Below are 23,108 nucleotides of genomic sequence, written 5' to 3'. Positions count from 1 at the left end.
ATGCTCTTCTGAGCTTGTCCTGCCCTGTTTCTGTGCAGCAGAAATATTCATAGCTCATGGTAACCAACCAAGACAGCAAAGGACTGTGAGATGGAAGAGACAGAATCTGCGGCCAAATGCTACCTCATATACTGCCAGGAACAGCTGGTTCGCAATCGCTTATGCAATGAAAATGACCAAGCAATCATGACACATCTACTTTTGTATCAACCCTTAATTGCTGAAAGCAGTACTCTTTATCTGATGGATCTGATCTCTCCTACAGCCACCACTCCAACAAACACACACAACTTCTCCATTACCATGAGTACACCAAAAGACCACCAGTCAGCACTCTGTGTGTGTCCTCGTCGGTTGACCACCTCTGGGGCCATGTACTCTATTGTCCCGCAGAATGAATACGCTCTCTTGTCATGGTCGATGGCTTCTTTACTCAGACCAAAATCTAAATAAATTGAAACAAAAAAGACTTGTCAGGTCTATAAAAATGATTATTTACACTTTTGCTCACTTAATCTGTTCAAACAAAACACACCAACCAGCCAGTGAAGCACCCTTCTGTCTGCATGCAGAAAGGCTACGAGCACATGTGTGCTGAAGTCCTGCCTATGGGGAGTGCCCGGGTGGCATTTGTTAATACATCCTGAAAGCAGGTGTATCATTTTCGCTGTTCAGAATGATGCTCTGGCCCAAAGCAGAAGAGACAGTTTAAATAAGCAGAAATACACAGCTCAGGTTTGGTGAAGACAATGCTGGTAAGAATTCTTGCTTGGATAACCAAAGCATTAGGAAAAATAATCCCAGATGGACACCAATGAAAGGATGGCCAGACAGCACCTCCAGGGTGGAAAAGGGATGTCTTTCCAGGTGTCCTCTGAACCACTATAATTCAGAGAATTTAATCTGAAGTAAGCAGTCATATTGGAGGCCTCCTTCCATCCACAGTGGTAGGCAGCCAAGCCTGCATGCTTCACATCAGTCAAGAGTACAATTTTAGCAAGAAAATGCTACGTTCTCCACGTGCTGTGCAGCACGGGTCCTTGATGAATTGCCAGAGAAGAGAAGCCTAACACTCAAACTCTTCTGGCATCTGAGTTTTTGTAAGTAAACTGTTTCTAAGCAAAGACCAATATGTATGGAACATATTGCAGAAAAAAAAAAAAAAAACAGCTTGTGGACATTAAGCTTTCCGTTCCTCACATACCTGTTATCTTAATGTGGCCCTCTTCGTCAAGAAGAATGCTGTAAAGCAAAAAAGCAAACATTCATTTATTAGGCAGGCACAGAGTGCAGTAATAAACATGAACAAAACATGTTTAAGACAGGCAAGGTGATATGTAAAACTCCAATACATGTATAAACAAAACCTCAGTGTATCATATGCCTCCAGAAAGAAAAATGATCCTGAAAGGTCTGTCTAATCTTGTGTTTGAAGCACACACGGCCTGCAGCAGTTGCATGGGGAGCCTCCTTACTCCATAGCATGCCCACCCTGAGCGTGCAAACTGAGCTCAGAAAGAGCAGGGTATTCAAAGTCAACAACTGCAGAGTATCTGCTTCCAGCAAGAGAAGGAGCTACACGTTTTCTTCTCTTCTTAATAAAAAAGGCAAGCACACAAATGATCAGGACTTGGACTCACTGGACCTAAAATTAACTCCAAAGGTAGGTACATTCATGCTGAATTAATAAAAGTGTTTGTAGAGTACAATGACTAGTCACAGCCTAACCGCATGGATCTCAGCCCTTGATAATTTATTCTGTCCAGAAGCATAAATGAAAATTCAGCCTGGAAGCCAAGTTCAAGTGTTCCCATGTTTGCCACCTGCCAACATATTTTATTCTCACAAAGGCACTCCAACATTTCTGTGAGAAAAATGACCGTAGTTCACAAAAAGCATTTCTAGTTTTTATGGAAACAAGAAGGAACACTGAAACTGAAAAATAATGATTTTTTGTAACATTTCTGCCTACAAATACCTACACAGTAATGCAGGTGGTGTTTCTTCAGTTCTAGTTACATTTAATATATTTATATTTTCAAAATGGTCTAGTAAGGCGTCAGCTATTTTTATATTCCCCTTCTCTTGGAGAGTCACATTAATCCAATTATTCAGGAAGAAAACAAAACAGAAGTGAAATAAACACATTGGGCTATACTTCTGTGAAAGGTTGTCTCTGTACTGAAACATAATTGAAAAGAGATGATCTTTTGTCATTCATTTGTGTGTTTGGAACAGACTGTTACTGTGTAATTCATCAAACAAAGGCCAGCCGCTGAGTCACTACTATGTGTTCAATAATTAATGCTTTTTCTTTTCAATATAAGCATCTTTACCTCTATTCTTTCTCCCCAGATTTCTAGAAGAGGCATAATTTTTAAGTACTAGTCTGTAACAGGTATGTTTAAATGTATTTTTGTGACTGCAATACCTAAACAAGAGGCTTGTGCTTCCTAAAAGAACAGAATAAAACACCTGCCAGTGTGGAAGTGAGCGTGAACATATGAACTCCACAGACCTGGCTCTGGAAAAATGGCAAGGGGGAGCACAGCTCACAGAAATCACCCAATTAGTTGTCCCATATCCAGGAAACTCCCGTGAATAACAGTACGATTGAAAGATTGTGGCATTTTCCCCAGAAACATTGATTTTATATTTCATAGATTTCCTATTGAAAATCCATGCTGCTTTTCTACGTATACAATCTATGGTTTTCATACCTTAGCCCTCATTAAAGGGAAGGAGGCAACACCAACGCAGCTATCAGACTGATAATACTGTCTTGGGTTAAGTGAGCCAGAAGCATACAACAGACTTTCTCACACTGAGTGTTTGCATGAGCAGCCAAATGAATGGATCCTGGTTTCTTATGGATGTGTATCCTACATCCCCTAAAGCTTGATCTATAGTCCCTCCTCTGTCTCATGTTCCCTAATCACCCCTACAGAGTGCCCTCAGCTGCCTGCAGCTTCCCCTGTGGCCCCTGGCAGCATCCTTCAGACAGCTGGGTGTTTCCACATTTGCCACCTGCCAACACGTACAATGCTATGGCTGTGAACTGAAAATTATATTTGATGTAAAAAGAAAATAATGTGCTAACAGTGAGAAAAAAAGATACCTGTTGCACTGAATTAGCTTACAGTGACATTAAGAAGCAATGGACAATGTACCTGCTTCTAAGCATCCAAGTTACAGCAACAGACAAATAGTGTTCCTTTGACTGTAGAAGCAAATATTATCTGATCATACTTTCCGTCTCCTCTTTTTATCTTTATCACTTTACAGTTCCTTTTTATCCCACACTGTCCATGGTAGAAATTCTACTGTGACAATCACAATTGTTTTAGCTCTGGTTTGCAAGATCAGCTAATCCGACATAAGCTAGTATTGCTTTGCAGAAGGGAAAAAAGAACCAGAAGTTGTTAATGTGATTCAGGCTTGAGAAAAATATTTCCTCTAAATCAACATTTGGAAATTATAAAAAACATAAGAAGTAGATTACTTTTAAATGTTAAATTAGGGTATAATCCCATTGAGTGATAACCTTTCACTATGAGATTCTTCCATTTTATTTGTTCAGTTTAAGGTTTGAGTGTGTTTACAGGATATTGTCATTGTCAACCTGTTCTTTATTTCAAAACAATAACAACATTTTAGCCTCAGGATCATCCCACAAACATTCAAACTACTTTCATTGACCTCACTTTAAAAATATGCCTTGGGAAAATAAAGGCTAAAAATCTCCATGTTGGAGGCTGGACAGCTAAGTTAGTAGCAGGGGAATGACCTACTCCAAGTTACAGAAGAAGCTCATAGTATAGCTAGGATTGCAAACTCCATAGCATTTTTTTGTTGCATCTTCAGCACAGGGTTAAAAATCCTTCATTATTAGTTGTTGACATTGTTTTATATCATGTCTTAAATCAAGGCCAAAGCAATTCTCTCCTATTTCTCTCTCTATTTTTGGCTTTGAGTAATTTCTTTTAGGCTTCACTTTGAACTCCAACATACCCAAATCAACATGAAGTTCTGCCAAATCTATTAAAGCTGGAACACTGGGGGTTTTTTGGATGATTTAAGTTTCTTTCCAAGTCAACTCACTTTTGCAGAAAATTCAACCCACACTCTATGCTTTTCAGAAATTGTAGCCAAATTTTCAGGTTGGAAATAAAACCTGAAACTTCATAAAGAGTGTTTAACTTGATTGCAGGTTTTGTTATGAAAGTACCAGGTAAAGTGAAGTATTCAACTGTCTCCCAAAGAGATGATTCTTACAAACTGTCCGCATTTTGTATCATTTTGGTATTTGCATGATCCATACTATCTCATCATGCTAAACAGTCTTACATCAAATTCATCTCTCCTGTAACTTCACTGACACCATGAAGTTCCAAAAAAGGACTGCTTACTTCAATGGAAGATGATGGTTATTCTTCACCATAAGTCTTTGTCCTTTACTGATTCTCAGATCTTCCCTCTCTACACAGGGGAGCTACATTCATGATTGAATTGCCATGGTTTACAACGTGCTGCATTAATCAGTGGTGGTTTGGTTTTTTTTTTTTTTTTTTTTAATACAGTTCAACAATTCAGGAGTTGTTGTATAAGCAGTTATATAAGCTGTCCCTTGTACAGACAGCTAGGGGCATTACAACATAAACTACTCCTCATTAATCAAAGCCCCTACGACAGAACTGTATCAAGGTATATCTGGGTACCTGGAGATAGAAAAGGCAAGGATAAATTTAAAAAGACTATGCATTTTCAGAAGGTTCAGTTACTTCTAAGTCACTCATACCCTTAAACCACAGCATAAGAAATATGTACATATCATATACTACTTTATAATAAGTTCCTATTTTTCTATTTTAGTATATTTACCATATTTAATAGCTTGATCCTGCAGTTCTTAAACAGAAGCATGCCTTACCATGTAAGTATCTCCATAGGTTACAATATGACCAAACAGTACATTGTTCCACAAGGGATGACACTGAAATCACTGACAAATCAAGAAGTTGGCTGCAACAGTTTAAGGGAAGCATCTGCTTGTTCTAAACAAGACTTTATCCAGAAAACTCAATTTCTTGCCCTTTTGAAGTAAGTACAGCTAACTTTATCGCATCTCCCAGAGTATATATTCTGGTTGCACTTTAAATTAATTCATAGCTTTGAATTGTTAATATGGATTTTTGCTCAGGGAATCTTAAAAAAAAATGTTCAACCTTAAATTTTAATGTCCTGAGGGTTCTTTCAAGTGGCCTGAACAATGCTACTTTCTAACTAGTCTTGGACGTAACTCGGATGAACTTCATTTTAGGATACTTACAGAGCTGACTGAAGCGATCTCAAATATATTAACATTTATTTTTGGGAGCTTCTGGAGGATGGCAAAACCACTGAACAATGAAAGAAGGTCAAATGCAGTGCCTATCTTTAACAAAAGGGGAGAGAGAACTGGGGAATTACAAACTAATTATTTTATCTCCAGTTCTGAAAATCTGATAGCATAAACCTTGTGCTCTAATCAGACTGATAATGTTTCTCCTGAAGGTGTGGGTGTAATTCTGCACATTGCACTTCAAAGGAGATACGGATCAAGAGAAACCAAAGGGGAAGAATGAGAATGACTGAACACCTAGAAAGACTGGCTGGTGGAGTTCAGTAGCCGGATTGTTTAGGGTACAGAAGAGGGTCCAAGGACAAGGGTGTGCTCCCAAACACTCGAAGCTGCTGCTGAGAGCAGAATGAGCAGGCTGGGGAGTCTAGGACAGGCCAAGGAGAAAAGGCATGCAACTGCAGAAAAGATATTTCAAATTAGCTACTAGGAGCAATTTTCTAGTTGTACAGCTGGTGGAGCACTGCCAAGAGGCCTCCCCTGGAGACCATGGAGTCTCCACCAGCTATTTTAAGACTAGGATAGCAACACACCTGTAATGACCTTGATGTATTTGACCCTGCCCAGTGGCAAGGGGAGGATGAGAACACCCTGGGATGGCCGTAATTTTCTTTTATCATCTTATTCAGAAAGCTATCCTTTCCCAGATGTAACTTAAAAATATAGCACATTTTTTTTCCCCTTCAGAATAAGAATTTTTTTTCTGCTGTACCTGTTTTCTTTGCTCTAAATCTAAAGTTCCAGTGAAATCATAGGCTCTCATGTTCTGTTGTCCTAGGCATGGCTACACACAGGCTTTATACTTATAGAGCTATTTTTAAAGGATATGGTTTTCAGTCAAACAGATGCCTTGATTTATCCCCAGGTATGAACTTGAGTTATACCAGTCTGTGTTATTCCCTTTCCTGTACAACAATAGTTATATTCATGTAAACTAATTTTATACTGTGACAATTGTATCCAGACTCAACTGTATCACTGGTATCTATTTAACTGTGCATCAAAGACCATAAAACATATATTCAAAGGTTACGAAATACAAGAATGAGGGTTGTCCCCTTAACTTTACACAGTGGTTTCACTGTATAAAGGTCTTTAGTTACATGATGATACTTTTTGTTTTCTTCCAGAGAAATCTTGCCTTAGGTGGCAGAACAAGTAATACTTGGGGATTTTAGCAGAGCAGTGAAGGGGATGGCTGGCTGATCTCAGCTCAGACAAAAATGCACAGAGGACTGGATTCCATCTGTGTCTTTTTGACATGCTTCTGTGTGACAATGGCAAATCAGTGACACCTTCCTTTCTTTGGTGAGCCTTAATTTCTCAATTCACCGATCCCTGATCTGAGGCACTGCAGTTTGGTCTGCAGAAATTTTAAGTGATCTCACTTGCAGCTGAAGTCAGTGAGAGATGTGCTTTCAAACGCAAAGTGACACTTAATGCTGAGAACGCTAAAAAATTAGCTTCTCAGTCTCTTAAATATGATGAATAGTTTTGACGTGGACTTAATTTTCTCCTCAGTTGCTAACTTCTCCTAAAGCAAAAAATTATGGCAGGTACCTATAAATGTAACAGCACTGTGACTTATATTTGAATATACAGGCTCAAATTTGGATACCTTCTAATAGCAGTTTAATATAGCATGTGTTAAATTGAAAAACATCTTTATCTAACACCAGAAAGAAAAGTAGTGTGTGATTCATACTAATGCTCACTAAAAACAAAGTTTAAAACTGAACACCTATAATTGGAGTTATTCTATTATGTACATGTTTATTGATGTTGAATGAATAAAATGGCAATTCAGAATGAAGTTGAAACTGAAGAGCTGTTGGTAAACGATGCAATAGCACATGGTAGTAGCACTTACAGTGTGACCACTGCCTGCCTCCATGTTATATTAGTAACAAACTGGTACCTTTGTCCCTCTGGTTGTTTAATTTGGAGGATGGTTTCCTGTATTTGCTGAAGACTCTGGTTTTCAGTTTTGGTTACATAAACTGGCAAGACTAGAAATTTCAGTCACCTGCAAAAGGGTCTCTAGCCTGAAGGACTGAGACCTCTCATTATATACATCTCTATGAATTCATATATTACTAATATTATTATTTTTGTAACTAAAATATGAAACTGAATGTAAAGTTTAAATCATATAATACTGTATTGTAGATAGTCTCCTCCCCTTCAACTGCTCATCTACGAAGTCCACCTTTCATCACATTTAATCTCTTTCATTTTATCCATAATTGTGAAAGTAATAGCACTCCATTTCAAAGAAAATGCTGCATGTTTTTGAATTTCATGCTCTGTTGAATGTTGAATTTCATGCTGTTATACTTTGGAAATGTAAGAAACATCCAAAGAGACTGCCCTCAGTGGTCATTTTTAAATGATGGTGACTATTACATTAAAAAAGCTGGTAATTTTGAAACATTGCAGCCTGTTTTATTGGAGCCAGCATAGAAGATGCAGGCAAAGCACCAGGCAAGTGGCACAGAATAAAAACCATATCACTTCACTCCTTGTGATAGCACTGAGTATGTCATTTAGTTTACTAATGTACTGCAAAGAAAAAAAAGAGAAAGGAAAATGTTCCATAACACCACATCAGGAATAGAAAATAGCCCCTAATATAAGTGAGAATAATTATTGGGAAAATATTTCAGATCATTAATAAAAGTGTTTTTAAAATCCTGATTATCATGCCTCTTGTGAGCTAATATGCACACTAGTTTTCAGAGATGCTCGTTTACTTTAAGCAATGGCTACAATAAAACTGAATGGTACCATGATATGTTTCATGGGAACTGGAAGTGGAGTTGCTTTGAGCAGTTCATACCACACCAAGGGGAAGGCCACATTAAATACTGCAAATGGAGAACAGTGCTAAAGTCAAAGGCACTGAGATCTGAGTCCTGTGTTGAGATCATTCACTAAACAGATGACCAGACACAGAGGCCCCAACATACTGGAGCACAGTCAAAAAATTTGGCGTCATGTTAAAATGATATGATAGGAAGACCCTACTGCTGATAGTGAGGGTCTCCCATGTAGAGTCTCACATACAAGAGGGAAGGCAGAGCCTCTGACACCTCTGATTTATTAGTGTGACAAGGAGAAGAAACTACCTGAAAGCTCATGTATTTATGTTTTGGTTTGTTCTTTCTCATTAACTTACTTCTCTGGTTTTAGATCCCTGTAAATAATTCCAAGACCATGGAGGTGGTCTAATGCCAAGGCCAGCTCAGCTAAGTAGAACTTGACATCCTCTTCTGTAAACATCACCTAGAGAGAAGGAAGAGAAGAACACATCTATTTACTGGACAGCAGTGGGCTGGCTTGCATTAAACAGACATGGGGAAGGAATGGTCCAACTCAAGAACGCTGGAAGGACCATCATATCAGGTTCAATTTTCCATAATTTGGCTGAGCTCACATTAACAATTCTTACCAGATTCTCCTTATAAAACAAAAAATGGGAATATGTCTTGGTTTGAGCTCAGAAGGCAACAAAGCACCACGCAGTAACTTACTTCCCCCTTGCCCCCCAGCACTGAGAAAGAGAAAATAAAGCTAAAAGGCTTGGTGGTTTGAGCTCAGAGGGCATCTGAGTACCACGCAGCTGCTCACTTCCCTTTCCCCCCCCAGCGCTGAGAAGGAGAAAATAAACAAAATCTTGGGATTTGAGATAGGACAGGGAATGGGCCTGTAGCCCCCTCCCCTGCTACCAAAGAACCCCACCACTCACTCAAATCCAGGACAGGACATCATGTTGGTGACAGAAAACGCCGGGGCACAGTCAAGGCCCGGGGTGGGGGGCTGCCTGGGCGAGCCTCCCGTACAGCCTGCAGGGACCGCTCTGAGGCTGGATGGAGGAGGATGCACGGCCTCAAGCAACGCAGACAGCAGGCTCCAGGAAACAGTTGGAGACGCAGGAAGGTGCTAAACGAACCTAGAAAACCTGCCTCTGCCCCTCTCTACAGGCGTTAGCAAGACTCAAGTTTGGACCGTTCCCTGGCTGCCTTTTTCTCCAGCAGCAGCACCCCTCCATGGGCAGGAGCTGGGGAGGACAGGGGAGGGATGGGAGCCCAGGGAGGTGACGGAAGCAGCAGCCGCCCCCAGGCCGGCAGGAGGAGAGCAAGTGAGGGACATGACAGCCACAACCCAAGCCCCAGGGTGGTGTGTGGCCTCCGCCCTGCTCCCAGCAGCTGCTGAAGGAGACAGCCCTTTCCCCGCTCGCCGGCTGATGCCCGGCTGTCTGCACGCTTGCTGCAGGGGACGGCCCCTGGCCCACGGCCACCTCTTCTTTCTGCTGGCAGTGGCTGTGGTTTTCCAGCAGTTCTCTGCTCATCTCCTGGGCAAAATGTATTGAGGATTGATTTCTCAGACTGTTTCTCATCGCATCCAAGATATATTTTGCAAGCAATGAATCTGGGGCTGTTTTTCTATGGGAATGGCTTAGTAGTGATGCAGTTGCCTACAACAGTGATGATTACATGCTATCTGCTGCATTACCTATGGCATAATTCAACTACAATTATTAAGAACCCACTTAAAGTTGCAGGATGTTACAGCTCTATTGCATATACATAACAGGACTATTCCCAAGGCCATTTTTCATTCCCACCAACTTAATTTGAGTTCTGGAAATCCAGGACAGTCTTTCATTCCTAAATTAAAAATCTATCAGCTTACCTCTTTGGAGAGTCTTGTGAAAAGGTCCCCTCCCCGCAGGAAATCTAGTATTAGATACAACTTTCCCTCTGTTTGAAATGCTGCATTAGAAAAGGATGGAAATATTGGAAGTTTGAATAAAGTCTTCAAATAATGAATCTTGTTGACTAGCAGCATATCATTCATGCCATTAGCTCCCCTGTCATTTCAGCACTTTGAGAACAGAAATATTTAATTTCTGTATAGAACTAAGCAGTTGAGCTTAGACTATGGGACAAAATGGTATCAGCTGAGAGACAACAATGCATTACTAACATATTCCTTTCCATGCGAAGCACCTATGAATTAATATGGCTTTCCACTGCACAAGGTACTAGAAGTCAATGAGGACTAGGCATAGAGCGAAGCTCCCAAGTTTGTGTGAGAGGGGAGCCCGTACCATCTGACATGGCCTCAAAAGACTCTTTACAGTAATAATGGGGCTCCCCAGGGAACTGGTGATGCAGAGTAGGGTAGCTCCAGCAAGATACCACATTTTTATATGCACATATACAAATTTGGACTGGTGCTGATTATTAAAACCAGTTTTTATTTACATTCTCTAGTTTTCTAAATTATACTTGACAGCAGGTGAGGGGGTTGGCAGATGCATACTCACCAGCTACCCCACAAGCACTACCTATCACATCAGATTTTAAGACATATTTTGATGGAGGAATGGCTAAAACCTACTTATAATGAAATTCTCCTCTAGCATAAATGAAGAATTTCACACAGGTGGTCTCTATGACTTTGTTACAGACAGAGTCATAAATAGTCAGGGGGTATCTGTATGAAATTATAACACATCTAGTTACAATTCCCCAACCAATTTAGAACAAACGTGAATTATATTTTATTATAGTTACCATAATGAAGCTTGACTATGAAAGGATGATTCACTTCTGCCAAAATATCTCTCTCCATTTTTGATCGTACCCGATCCCGAACTACAAAGGAAGAACAATAAGAACAGCAAAATATTAAGACGCAGCATGGTCACTGGATACAGTACTGGAATGAGGTTCAGGCAATTTGGATTCTGCTTCTCACTCTGCTGATGGCTTGTGGTGTGACAATTGGCAAATCATGCCACTCTCCAGTATCCTCTTTTTCTGCCTGTCTGGTCTGTGTAGTAAGAGTAAGCCCTTCAGGAAGGCATCATGTCTTCCTCTGTAGAGAACAGCCCTAAATAAAAGGACTAGAGTATTACAATCAACAGGAAGGTGATTATGCTTTGCAGAAGAGAATGTCAATGTGAAAATTAAAATTATATAAAATTAATAACTCTATCTCAGATTAAACAGAATGTACTAGTCCCAGAGTTTGTCAAGTTAACCTTGTGCAAATTAACTTGTTGTACTGTGCTGATAAAGCGTTGATGAGATATCACTTAATAGCAATCTCTGGAAGTGATTTATATAAAATATTTTAAGCTTCCCATAAACCACCCAAACAATTAGTAATAAACAAAAAAGCTGATTAAAAAAGTAAAAAAAAACCCTATTTTTATGTATAGAGATAGATTATTATGTGATAGCAGTGAGAAAAATACTTTTTGTGGTTGAGATTAATAGAGAGTAAGAGAAAAAATAGTTAAAGAGGTGAGCTGGGTTCAAACTAATTGAAACTGATGGTAAAGATTTCATAGCAAACATTTAGCAGAATGTTCGGACACTGAGGAGGATTCAAGTCTCCACATTATTAGCTCTTGATCTTACAGATTAATTTTTCAATCACAATTTTACTAATTCTGAAAGTATTGTAATTTTCTTCTTTCTCTGCATGACGCAATGCCAATATGCTTTTCAGCTGAAAGCATCTACAAGGGATGCTATGAGACTATTTTAGGTGGTAAAGCCTGAGATCTCAGTGAGAGTCTGTCATAGCCTATATGTGCCATGGAGCTGCTGAGAAGCTGAGTACTCTTAATAGGAGTGGAGGGACACTTGGATTCCTTGCTATTTTGATGCTTTTACTTAGGTCAATAACAATGCAAGCTTTACTTGCTCACTCAACCTAAACCACCTTGTGGCTAAAAATCAAAACAAAAGGAATCTCAGAATCTTAATCTTATCTCATGAGCAAAAACTCACACATCATACACTCACAAATGCTTAACCTATGTGAAGGCAGAGCATTTCTCATGCTGTGGATCAGCGATGCTCCCAGGCAGGAATTCTTGTTGGACAGGTGGGCATGGCTGAACACTCTGTGTGGGACATTTCCCATTAAGCTTGGTTAGAGAGTCTAACAAAGTGCCTCTCTGTGCTTGCACTGCACAGGCGTGCAAGCAGGCTGGCAGAATGGCCGTGCACCCTCCTGTCCCCCTCATTTCACCCTCCGAACACGTAAAGGCACAGCTGTGTGACCAGGTGCTTTGCCAAAGCCCCCCCGCGCCTTGCCCTGCTCACTGCTGTGGTGGCTACAGCCTGTGGTGGCTACAGCCTGTGGTGGCTACAGCCTGTGGTGGCTACAGCCTGTGGACCTGTCAGGCTGCCATGTCACCCTCCTCCCCGCACGTATACAGCAGCCACAGCGACACTAAAGAAAAGGCTGTGTCAACCCACCCCATTCTCTGGAGTCATGGCCCCGTAACCGCTCTGAACCTGGTCTCCTCCAAAGCTGTTCTTGTCACCACCTTCACAGTGGCTTCCTGAAAAGGTAACTGGAACCTGTGACCGGGACTACAGCTTGGCACACGAGTTGGTTACCTGCCTGCCCTGTCTTCCAGCATCAAATACTGCCTGGTTTAAATGCTCTGAGGGCAGAACCTATATAGGCTTTGCCACTTATCTGTAAATTATACATCAGACAGAAACAGAGAACACAATTTGGAACAATGAACACAAAGTCATGAAGATTGTTTGTCTGGTCTTGGACAAATTACCTCTCCCTGAAAAAATGCCTGGTGTCACAAGACAGAAGAGACCAGACTGGTGGAGCCTGTAACAGCAGAGGAAGCACCTGCTACCCTGAAATAAAAACAGTTCCCATTTCCAGGTATTAATGTGGATTGAAAGAGAAGTGGAGGCAGCTGAGTCTACATGCAAATAAATAGAGCTTATCCACTTCTGTCTGTCTAGCTCTGAGCATGAAAGAGGAGTATATTACTTCTTACTTTACTTAACACTGAATGCTTAAGGTGAGGGTTTTATTTAAGCCATGTATTTTTACTTCTTGGGCTGTTTTAATTTTAATAACCATGAAGTACAGAAGGGAAAGGGGAAAATGGAAAAGTATATTCAGACCATCTTCCAAGAAGAGGAAAAAAATTTTCTTCTCAATAACAGACTAGCTGTATATTTTCTGAATAAGAAAATAAAATTGAAATCTTGCTTCCCTCTCTGAAGCTCTCATGATATCAACTTTGGTTAATATATATATATTTGGTTAGTATATGTAAATATAAATTAAATTTCAGCCAGTGAACTTCCTGTTCATTCAAAACTAAGAGTCAGTGCAAGCTATGTACACTGTCAAACAATGATGAACTAGGGACATCCCTTGATGTACATGCAATGACATCGCATCAGTTCAGCAGGATGTCAAGCCAACCCAATGAGAACTTTAATTAGTGAAGCCATGGCCTACAGGAACTGTAAAGGGGGAGTTTATAGAAGATACACTAATTTATTTGCTGTAATACTGATTAAAATTTATAGCTAATTCATCACAAGGGGGAAGTAACTTGTCATATATCTAGTGACTGGATAGCTGAGCTGAAGTCACAGCTTCATGAAGTTAAACACTGTTCAGCCACTGCTTTCAGTGGAGCCAGAGTATTGCTTCTGGGATCTCTCTGGCCAAAGAATAACTTCCAAACAATTTTATTTAATAGTACCCCTCTCACGGTTACACTAAGTAATCCTTAGTTCTACTAGAAGAAAATCATCCTGAAGCTATCTTCTAAATTAATGTGTAAAACATTGCTGGTCTTTTCTCTGTCTTCAGACTTACCTGGAGAAGAAGTTGATGTTTCTACTTCAAGAGAAGTAATTTTCAATTTAACTTGCAGTATGGTTTTGGTTTTTGCTTATAGATTTGGTGTTACAAGGCATGAAGGTTTTACCTACAACCTTGCACAAGCTAACACATACATCAAACGTAAATTGGTATTAATTCAATTTTAAAATGTCAAATAAAAATGAAATAGCTTTTCCTTCTGCCATCCTTCCTGGACTGAAACCCCCCTGATGCCATGCATGTGTCCCACACCATGCTTCCCTTGGTGCCAGCTGGATCCTGCAGGACACGGACACTTTAAGTTAGTACTCCTGTGACAGATATAATTTTCCACTTATGGCTTTCTTCTTCAAAAGATTGTTGTAGAGCAAGATCCAGCAAGGGAAAGCATATTACAGACATCTTAGTGCCTTAGCTAAAGGCACTGAGCTACAAATCAGACTTGATAAACAGCAAAATCCTCAATGCAGCCGTCTCAGGATCACCCACGGGAGGAACCGCGACATGGGGCATCAGGGCTAAGGGACAGGAGCCAAGGCATATGTCCAAGAGGAAGGCCAGCGTGGAGCAAGAGGGCATGTCTGCCTCCACCCTGCCCGTTCCAGGGATCAGCAATAGTGCAAGGAGCCAGGCTTTGGTTGTCCATGCAGATGGCGTGGAGGTGTACGCGATATATTTCAACTTCCTCTACAGATGCTGAACTTGGGTGTTGCTCTCACCTCCGTCAGTTGACAGCGCAGGAACCCAGAGCCTCATGGGTGAAATATCCTCTATACGTGTTAGCTGAGGTCCCGCACAATTCTGCTTTGCTCACGACAGCAGTCATTTGTCTGTTCGTGCCCTGTGAACATCTCTGACTTACCGATGCAGTCTTGCAAACGCAAGCAAAGCACTCGGATCCTCCAATACAATTCTAGAAATAATTGACTTCTAGTCCGAGTTCTGTTTTATAAAGAGGTTGGAGATAGATTTTGTGGGCTCTGCAAGGAATCTAAAGCTGAAGACAGTTCTACCACTTTTCAATAGCACTAAAGTGATAAATCTTATTTTTCTTAAGTTGGTGTTAGGTGCACAGATCCTTTTATAACTCTAGTCCCAGTGTGCATAGCTGTTGGCTGTCTTGAAGCACAGGAGCTTTGTCCCTCCCCAGAGTCATCTGGAGGTGGCTCAGGGCAAGAACTGGTGATCTGGTTGCCTCTCTGAGTGGGCCAGTCTCTCTCCACTGATTTTGGAGGCAACCTTCTTGGTGTCATGAGGCTGAAACTGGCATCTGAAAGGTCAATGTGGGTTTTTTTGGAACTAGGAATGCATTGTGAGGCAATGGATTTGGTGCCTCAGTGGCCTGTCTTTATGGCTTTTTGTCTTTTTGGACAACTTTACAAACAAAAGTGCTGCTTAATCCCGTGAGCTGCGACACTAGAGAGAGAAACTTCCCTGAGTGTCTGACACCAGCAACTGTCCCTTACAGAAAGTTCTTCCTGCAGGAAGATATATGCAGAAAATACCGGAATAATGTCAAAGGTTTCACAACCTGCTCAGAGATGTTTGGCAAAAAGCATTATTTGCCTGTCCCTACCTTTCAAAATAAACTTTTGATAAGAAATGTCCCTATTCAGCCGGGAGCAAAGCACTAATTAATTAACAAAGAAAGAACTGGGGGAGTTAGAAACTATTTTAACTTAATTAAATCTCCATTGAAAAATATTGGTAGTAGGAGAAATAAATCAGTGAATAAAGCAATGGATTTAAATTTCATCTATTACCCTCCTCACTTCCTTAAAACTCAATACCGTACCTTGAGTGGAACAAAAGCAAAACATAACTCAGACTCAGGAACATGCAACTCAATTTCAAATTCTTCACATAGCACTGGTACATGCCAGTGATATATAAAATGGAATATATACATAAAACTATGTGCAACATCCTTTTCAATTCTGTTATTTTCATCTGGTTTTAATGCTGGCTGCAGCAGACAAAAGCAGAGAACTAGATTCTGATTTCACATCCACACTGTGTGTGTCTGGAAGACAGAGTACTTGTGTGGTGACTAATTATCTGAGATATGGAGAAATACAGGATTTCTAAAAAAGATCATAATCTGGCTTCAATAGTTCTGCTTGGAAATACCATTTGCATTGTTGTGTTTCTGCTCCACACATTATTATTCTCAAATCTTCTAAAGAGCAGCCTTTCATGTTGTACCTTATCAGAGGAGCATTATTACAACACAAAGGAAAACAGAAGAGTGTCCTGTTGATACCTGAATGTAGAAGTACACCAATAATGTCATGTAGTAATTTTATGTGCATTTCTTTTTATATAAATACATTAAAAACATGTATAAAATATATTTAATTAAAATACAGTTGTAAATATAACTTTGTGAAGGTTATTTTTCTGGAATAAAAATCCTCTGTGCCCTCAAATACGGAACCTTTTAGAGATGGGGAAAGAGCCATTAAAAACAGAGCTTTACCACTCAGCCCCAGTGCTGCTGTGGCAAAAGAGAAAAACAGATTCACAGTGCAGGAGACACTCCTTTGTAGAAGGGCACTCTGAAAAATCAATACGTATGCAGACTGCTTTTTAGGAGTCCAGGGTCTGAAGGAGGTCATTTTATCTCCTTCTCCACTCCTTTTTTTCCCCTTTTACATGAAACAACACATTTTGCTTTAAAGAAATCAAAGACTTTCCTTTGTTTACTTGTTTTTGGTTTTGTTTTTTTAAAGTAGCTTGGATGCTTCAATGTTGAGATTTGGAATGACAGATGTCTCTAAATTAATCCTAAACTTTTAATACCAAACTTCCAGTTATATTATTTATCACCAATTCGTTATTCTCTCTAAATGTTTGGGAAAGTTAATTAAACCTTGCAATCTCCCTCTGAAATATCTCCGCTCAATTTTCCAACAAGTAGAACAGATTGATGAAGTCTAATGCTAGGAGAAAAAATAATCACATGGGACTTGTCAGAAGCAAATGTGGCTTTCTAGGACATACTAACTATGCTGAAAACAAATCCTCAGAGCAGAAACCTGAGCTCTCCCTGCATTTTCCTGCCGCCCTTGCCCAGGGACGGGCAGCCTGCGGAGGCTGCAGCAGGTCTGAGCTCTGCGGGCGCTGCTCGGTGGGCTCCCTCCTGCCCGCTGGGACTCTGGCAGCTGCGACCTCCAGCCGTTTTCCCCACTGGGACACCAACTTGGATCCGTCTCCCCAGACAAAAAAATCCCACAGATGCTGCAGGAGCTTAAATATGTTTTAGATTTTTGGCTGAAATTAGGCAGGGTGTTCAACCCCATCATTAGAGGAGTACTGACCGACAGATCAGCCGGATGATGATATAAACCTCATGTCCTTATGCAGAGGTGAAATTTAAATTTTTGTGTATTTTTAAACAGAAATGGGCCAAATGAATATATACAGATGTGCTTGCTGTGTATAGCTCCCAGGTAAACCGATTCCCCTCGCAAGGTCTGTGAGCTGCAGATGTGCAATGATATCCAAAAGCCAAATATTATGGTCACGTACAACACCAACAAAATCAAAATTACACCCCTTACAATCGCTTAAATAAGTTCTGGCCAACATCATTAGAAAACCCCCTGAATAAATCGCTCAATGAAGAGCAGAGAAAGCTGCCATTTGTTAGAATAGAACTTCCTCCAAAAAGCCAAAACCTACAGCTGGAAATAGATCTGTCCATAACTTGTGCAAAACTGAAAGCCTTCAACACCTCTGCACAGTTGCACCTGGGTCACCTTTTTTTTTTTTTTTTTTTTCTGATGTAAAGCATATGTTTTATTTAAATTTATTTACCTTAGTGAATGAGATATCCTGTCAAATGAGCCATGAAGTGATATATTTGTTTATTGAATTCTACTGTAGCATACTCCTATTTTTTATTAGATTTGTTTCAGCTGAACAGATGTATAATTATTATTATTACTATTACTATTGCAGGCAATAGCAACAATTTCAATATTAAATCTTACTGACAGGCAATAATTACCTATCCTCTAGGAACAGGCATAATTTCAAAGTGACAAATGAATAAGAGGGCTGGCCTTAGAATTCAGAGGTCTCAATAAACACCATGCATCAGTAGCTCTGGAAATTATGATGACCTGAAGGGAGAAACTAGTGGCTGTTTCATGTAGTTTTGCAGTAAAGAAATGTTGCTTAAAACAGTTATGAAACAGTTGGCGTTTTTTCACCTCACAAAATAGATATTGAAAATTTAGTTCCAAACTACACGAATCCAACAGAGAAAAGATATGGAGGTACATACAGTCCTCAGTCCTACTCTTAAATACAGTCCAAAGGGGGATGAATTTTCTCTATCAAACTTCTCTGCTATCTCTTGTCAGACTCTAATTCCCTTGCAGCTACTGCAGCGCTGGCTAACTTGCATGCAGCTGCAAAGGAGAGGCAGCACTGAGCCTCACGTTTCCTACCCATGGGGCATGCCAGTATTAAATGAGCGTTTGCCTTGTGTTTGCTATTGTGATGTTGCTAAGTCAACAGAAGCAATGAAGAAATTGTTTTTCTCGTATCCTGCTTGAGATGGAGATGATTCAGATGTCCAGGAACTGTTAGGTCTCTCAGGGTAACAAGTTTCACCGCTTGCCTTCTAAGCTTGGAGCTCATCAACTGTTGCTGCTCTTTGCTCTCAAAACACACCTGTTTTGTGGGTTTTGCAGGCAGGGCTGAATGAAGTTTGTGGATTGCTTTACTCTGAAAGTGTGAAAACTGTCTGTGCTTTGGTATTCACTACAAATATGTTTTGCAGCGTATCATCAAAGGCAAAAATACAGTTTTTATGATTGAAAAGTATTGGGAGTCCACTAGCTCGGCACTGAAAATGCAAAGACATTTCTTACAATACCAGCCTCCTACAGAAAAAAAAAAATTGTTCCCTTTATTTAGTCTCTCTGGTCCTAAAATGCCAGTTGTACTGAAAGGGAAGTTTCTTCTCCTTCAGGATCTTTGAGCAACTACTAATTCACTTGAAAAGCCTGGCAGAGGTGGAAGGGGGTGAGGGTGGTTCTGTAGCTCCCCAGGGAGCTTTTTGGGTCACTAACTGAGGTCAATATGCCCCTACAAGTGTGGCTTAAAGCCCACCCGAGTCCCTTCTGTTTTGTTATATGAGCATCTACTATTTTGTTTAATGGCACAATATGGAACCTTCTGCTTCATCCAGTTGGGACGTTTATGGACAAGACCAACAACCTTTTATATAATATTAAATGAGAATTCCTGGAAGAAGGGGAAATATTATCCCTCTGTGGAGAATGTATGTACTGGGATGCTGTTATCTGCCACCAGGGCAGTTTTGCTCATAGGCTGAACTAATCCTGGTAAATGTTTTCTGTAGAGCTGCTCAAACCTTGTAATTTTGAACATTTTCAAATACGCTTTTGCTGTGGCTTTTGTTCTGAAATGGAATAAAAAGCCAAAATTACAAAAAATTGTTTTGAGTGCATCAAATCACTGTTTTGTTAAGGGTTTTCATTTATTATTGATCTATTATTAAACAATAATTACAATGTATAACTATAAAATAATTTTTAAAAAGAAATATAATCAAATCAGAGCATTCTCTGAAATGCTTATTACCAATGTTTTTTCACTCAATAGTCCTGTTCCTGTGGACAGATGCTCTACCAGAAACGGTACACTGAATCTTTTCTTTATCAAGCACAATGCACATTCAGAAGATGGAACAATAAAAAAGAGGATTTATAGGTGCTTCAGGAAAAATATGTTCACTGAGCCCACCAAGAATTTTTAAAACAGAACCCACATGTCTTCCAAGTGTAGGGTAAACTGACAAAAGTATGATATAATGGTTTTGTGATTGGCCTAATTGGAGAGCAGTTTGCCAGCTTAGTTCTGATACAGGTAATACAAGGCAGTGACCGGACAGTGAGTGTTATGCTTCTCAGGAGGGAGGGTTTGGATGGATCGGTCACAGAGCACGAGGCAAATGTTAACATTCACCCCAAGCTACGCGGCAGCCGTGGCCATGACTGCACTAGGCTGACTTCTGACTCTAAACACTTCTTCCATTAGGCCGCTTGGATGTGGTAAACACAGGGCAAATCCAATCTGACTTGCTCTAACAAAATGTTTTGGATGAGCATTTTAGTTACTGAGTTCCAAATATTTTGGATTGTGAAGTGAGTAACTAGTATATTTGAGGAATCACTGAAAAAGCTGGAATTGTGGCTTATCATCCGAAACTGAGGACACTCAGTTGATTTAGGGGATATGAAGCCCTGAGACAGCTTCTACTTGCAAACCATGCAATACAAGTTTTATCAGGTTGCCTGAAATCCATCCCTCTGAGCTACTTACACACAAAATAGATGGAAATTTAGAACTCAAATATTTCAAGAAGATTGTAGCATTTAATGTCAACATTCAGTCAAGACAAACCTTTGCCTTGCCCAGGCCCTGATACGCTATGCAGACATGCTTAATATAGCTCCATTGACATGTTTGCCTCATAAAAATAAATAAGCATCTGTGAGATAGCTGTCTGCCACTGAAGAAGGCTCCAGTTCCATCAGCAACTAGGGTGTGAAGTCAAGGCAAGGTCATTTCCTAAATTATAGCATAAGGAAAATCCTTGTCTCATGTCATTACTGACACAGTGACTAAAGCTTTGCAACCAGCAAGCCTTGGCCACACAAACAAGAAAAAAAACCGCTGATCTAGTGTTTTCTCCTGTGAGGACAGAAATGCAGTGCTCAAAAAATCACAAATTATTTTTCAGCCTGGACTCCACTACTGTATAGGGAGTCTTATGGAAGATACGACTAAGTTCAGAGAGTCTCTGGATGAAATCATGGCCCTAAAAGTCAGTAGTAAAACCGTTGTTGACATTAATAGGATCTCACCATCTACATCTCAGTCCCTGTGTACAGTTCTGAAAATATACATAGCTGCTTGAACTCTAAAAGAATACCTAACTGAAGAGGAAATCTTTCTTCCTATGTCACTGGGAAACTGCCAAGACCTAAATATAAATCGTACTAAGCAATGACTAAAGGCAGACAGGAGGAGAGCAGATAAATATTTAAAGAATATAAACATGAAGGACAGAGAAGACTTATTTATCAAAATAAAAGGAAAGAAAGGAATATAAATAGGAGGAGGTAAGTGAAACAGAAAAAGAGGGAGTGTATGCTGTGTCAGGCAAACCATAACCAGAGGAACCTCTGTGGAACAGAGTGAAGGGTTGGATTTGGAGCCTCATTACTTGGCACATTTTAAAACAAAACCAAACAGAAAAAGTTAAATAATGATTTAAGAGGAAACCATCCTGCCCTGTCTGCAGGGGAATGAGATTACATCTTTCATTAGTTGCTACTTTGCTGCAGTGACTGCATCTCAATAAAACATGCTTTTAAAATTTTTTTCTAGATTTCACTGCTATGCACAAGTGTTTGGGAGACTGACTGTAACAGAGCATTTGTACCAGGATTAATGCCTGCAACATTATATTAGAATATTCCAGCAAAGTGAAAAAAAAAAAAAAAAAACAAAACCAAAAAAAACCCAGAAAGTAAAAATTCGTGTTGGGAATGGACTTGAAAACCCTGTGAAAAATAACCATTAGCAGTTTAGCTTTCACACAGTGCTTTTAATTCTGATATCTCAAATAGCCTTATCCAGAGCCTTGGATCACTAGGGCTGTTACCCTGTAGGTGGTAGCTGGGAGTAGTGCAGAGGGGTAAAGCAGCTCCTCTGGTACCACCCGGCACAGTGGCCACCAGCCCTGTGACAGTCCTTCCAGTAATTGCTCAGCAAACCATCCTCCTCACACACAGGGTGCAAACTCTCAGGCTTCCTCAAAGCTTCGCTTCGGAAGTTGCTTGCTTTGTCCTACTGTGAAAAACTTCTCTCAAACCCTCTCATGTGATAAACTCTCTATAGAAAACTAAAGAACAAGTATGTCATAACAGAGAGGCAGGGTTTCTGCATATTTCTAATGAAGATGCATGTAAGGAGTCCCATGACACTGGTAAATCTCATGTAGCGAGGTCAAGTCTTATGAGCACCTCTGTTTTGCTCCCTCGGTCTCACCTATAGCCACCCTTCAAACCCCTTCCATCCCTGCCCCGGCAGCAGGGCTGAACAGCCTCACTCCTGCCGTTCCCCTTCTCTACCAAGGGAGCTGAGCTGCCCTATTCCCTCGCAGCACCCTCTTGGGTCCCAAGCAGAAAGGGGCAGGAGGAGGGGTGATGCTTTGGAGAAGCTAGCAGAAGCTATCACCTGCCTCCCAAAGTTGCAGAGAAGACTAGCTCTGGCCATGCCTCGCTTCCACCACAAAACTCTGTCTTCCCCTAGAAATGACACCTGGAGCACGTGCTGCCCGTGATCCATGGCCCTCCCTCTTCATGGCCCTCCACTCCTCCACTTGCAGTTTTGCCCTTCTTATTGCCTCTCCCTTGGCTCCACACAGCAAATCACATCTCCAAGCCTGCCACTACCCCTGATGCTTGGCTCGGGAGATGGCAGCTTTCCTCTGCCCCAGAAAGCTGCCCTTGGGAATCTGAGGGGCACCAGCTCGCCCGGGGACAGCTGAGGGGCTTCTGAGAAATGGGGATGTCTGGATTTCAGTAGGTAGGAAAGTCAGCTAAGTGAAGGCTTTGCATTTAGTGGGATGGTCTAGGAAGAGCCTCTTGGCTTCGTTGGTACCAAGGTCAAAATGTGCTGCTTAAGAAACCATATTCTGTATAAAAGTCTGCTCCTGAGGGCTCACTGGAGCTGCTGAGCAAAGCCACTGGCTATTTTCCTGAACAAAGCAAGAGAGAAAGGGCACAAGCTGAGGCCCTACCCTTTTCTCTTTATGGGGAAATTTTCCTAGGAGACAGAGATAGGTGGTAAAGGTGATCCAAATGCAAGGAAGACCATGTAAAAACAAAAATACAAAATAGTCCTTCTAAATGTACCTTTGAAAATGTTTCTTTCTTATGACAACATGCAAGGGTCAAGTTAGTATCTGCATCTATTTACATCC

General features: G+C 40.6%; 1 protein-coding gene across 6 annotated transcripts in view; it reads right to left on the bottom strand.

Annotated features, from left to right (window-relative positions):
- The window catches only part of RPS6KA2 (ribosomal protein S6 kinase A2), a 302,187-nt gene that overhangs the window by 61,921 nt on the left and 217,158 nt on the right, over positions 1 to 23,108 (bottom strand). For all 6 annotated transcript variants that reach the window (XM_042795988.1, XM_032996922.2, XM_032996923.2 and 3 more), the window contains 5 exons: positions 10,981 to 11,061; positions 10,094 to 10,173; positions 8,577 to 8,683; positions 1,205 to 1,242; positions 303 to 445 (listed from right to left, as the gene is read on the bottom strand). In XM_042795988.1, coding sequence (XP_042651922.1) covers positions 303 to 445; positions 1,205 to 1,242; positions 8,577 to 8,683; positions 10,094 to 10,173; positions 10,981 to 11,061 — 449 coding nt within the window. The remainder of the gene's footprint in view (positions 1 to 302; positions 446 to 1,204; positions 1,243 to 8,576; positions 8,684 to 10,093; positions 10,174 to 10,980; positions 11,062 to 23,108) is intronic.

This window comes from Tyto alba, unplaced genomic scaffold, assembly GCF_018691265.1.
Source record: "Tyto alba isolate M040663 unplaced genomic scaffold, T.alba_DEE_v4.0 Super-Scaffold_22, whole genome shotgun sequence".
Classification (NCBI taxonomy): domain Eukaryota; kingdom Metazoa; phylum Chordata; class Aves; order Strigiformes; family Tytonidae; genus Tyto; species Tyto alba.
Note: the sequence above shows the minus strand (reverse complement) of the source record. Positions and strands in the feature narration are given on the sequence as shown.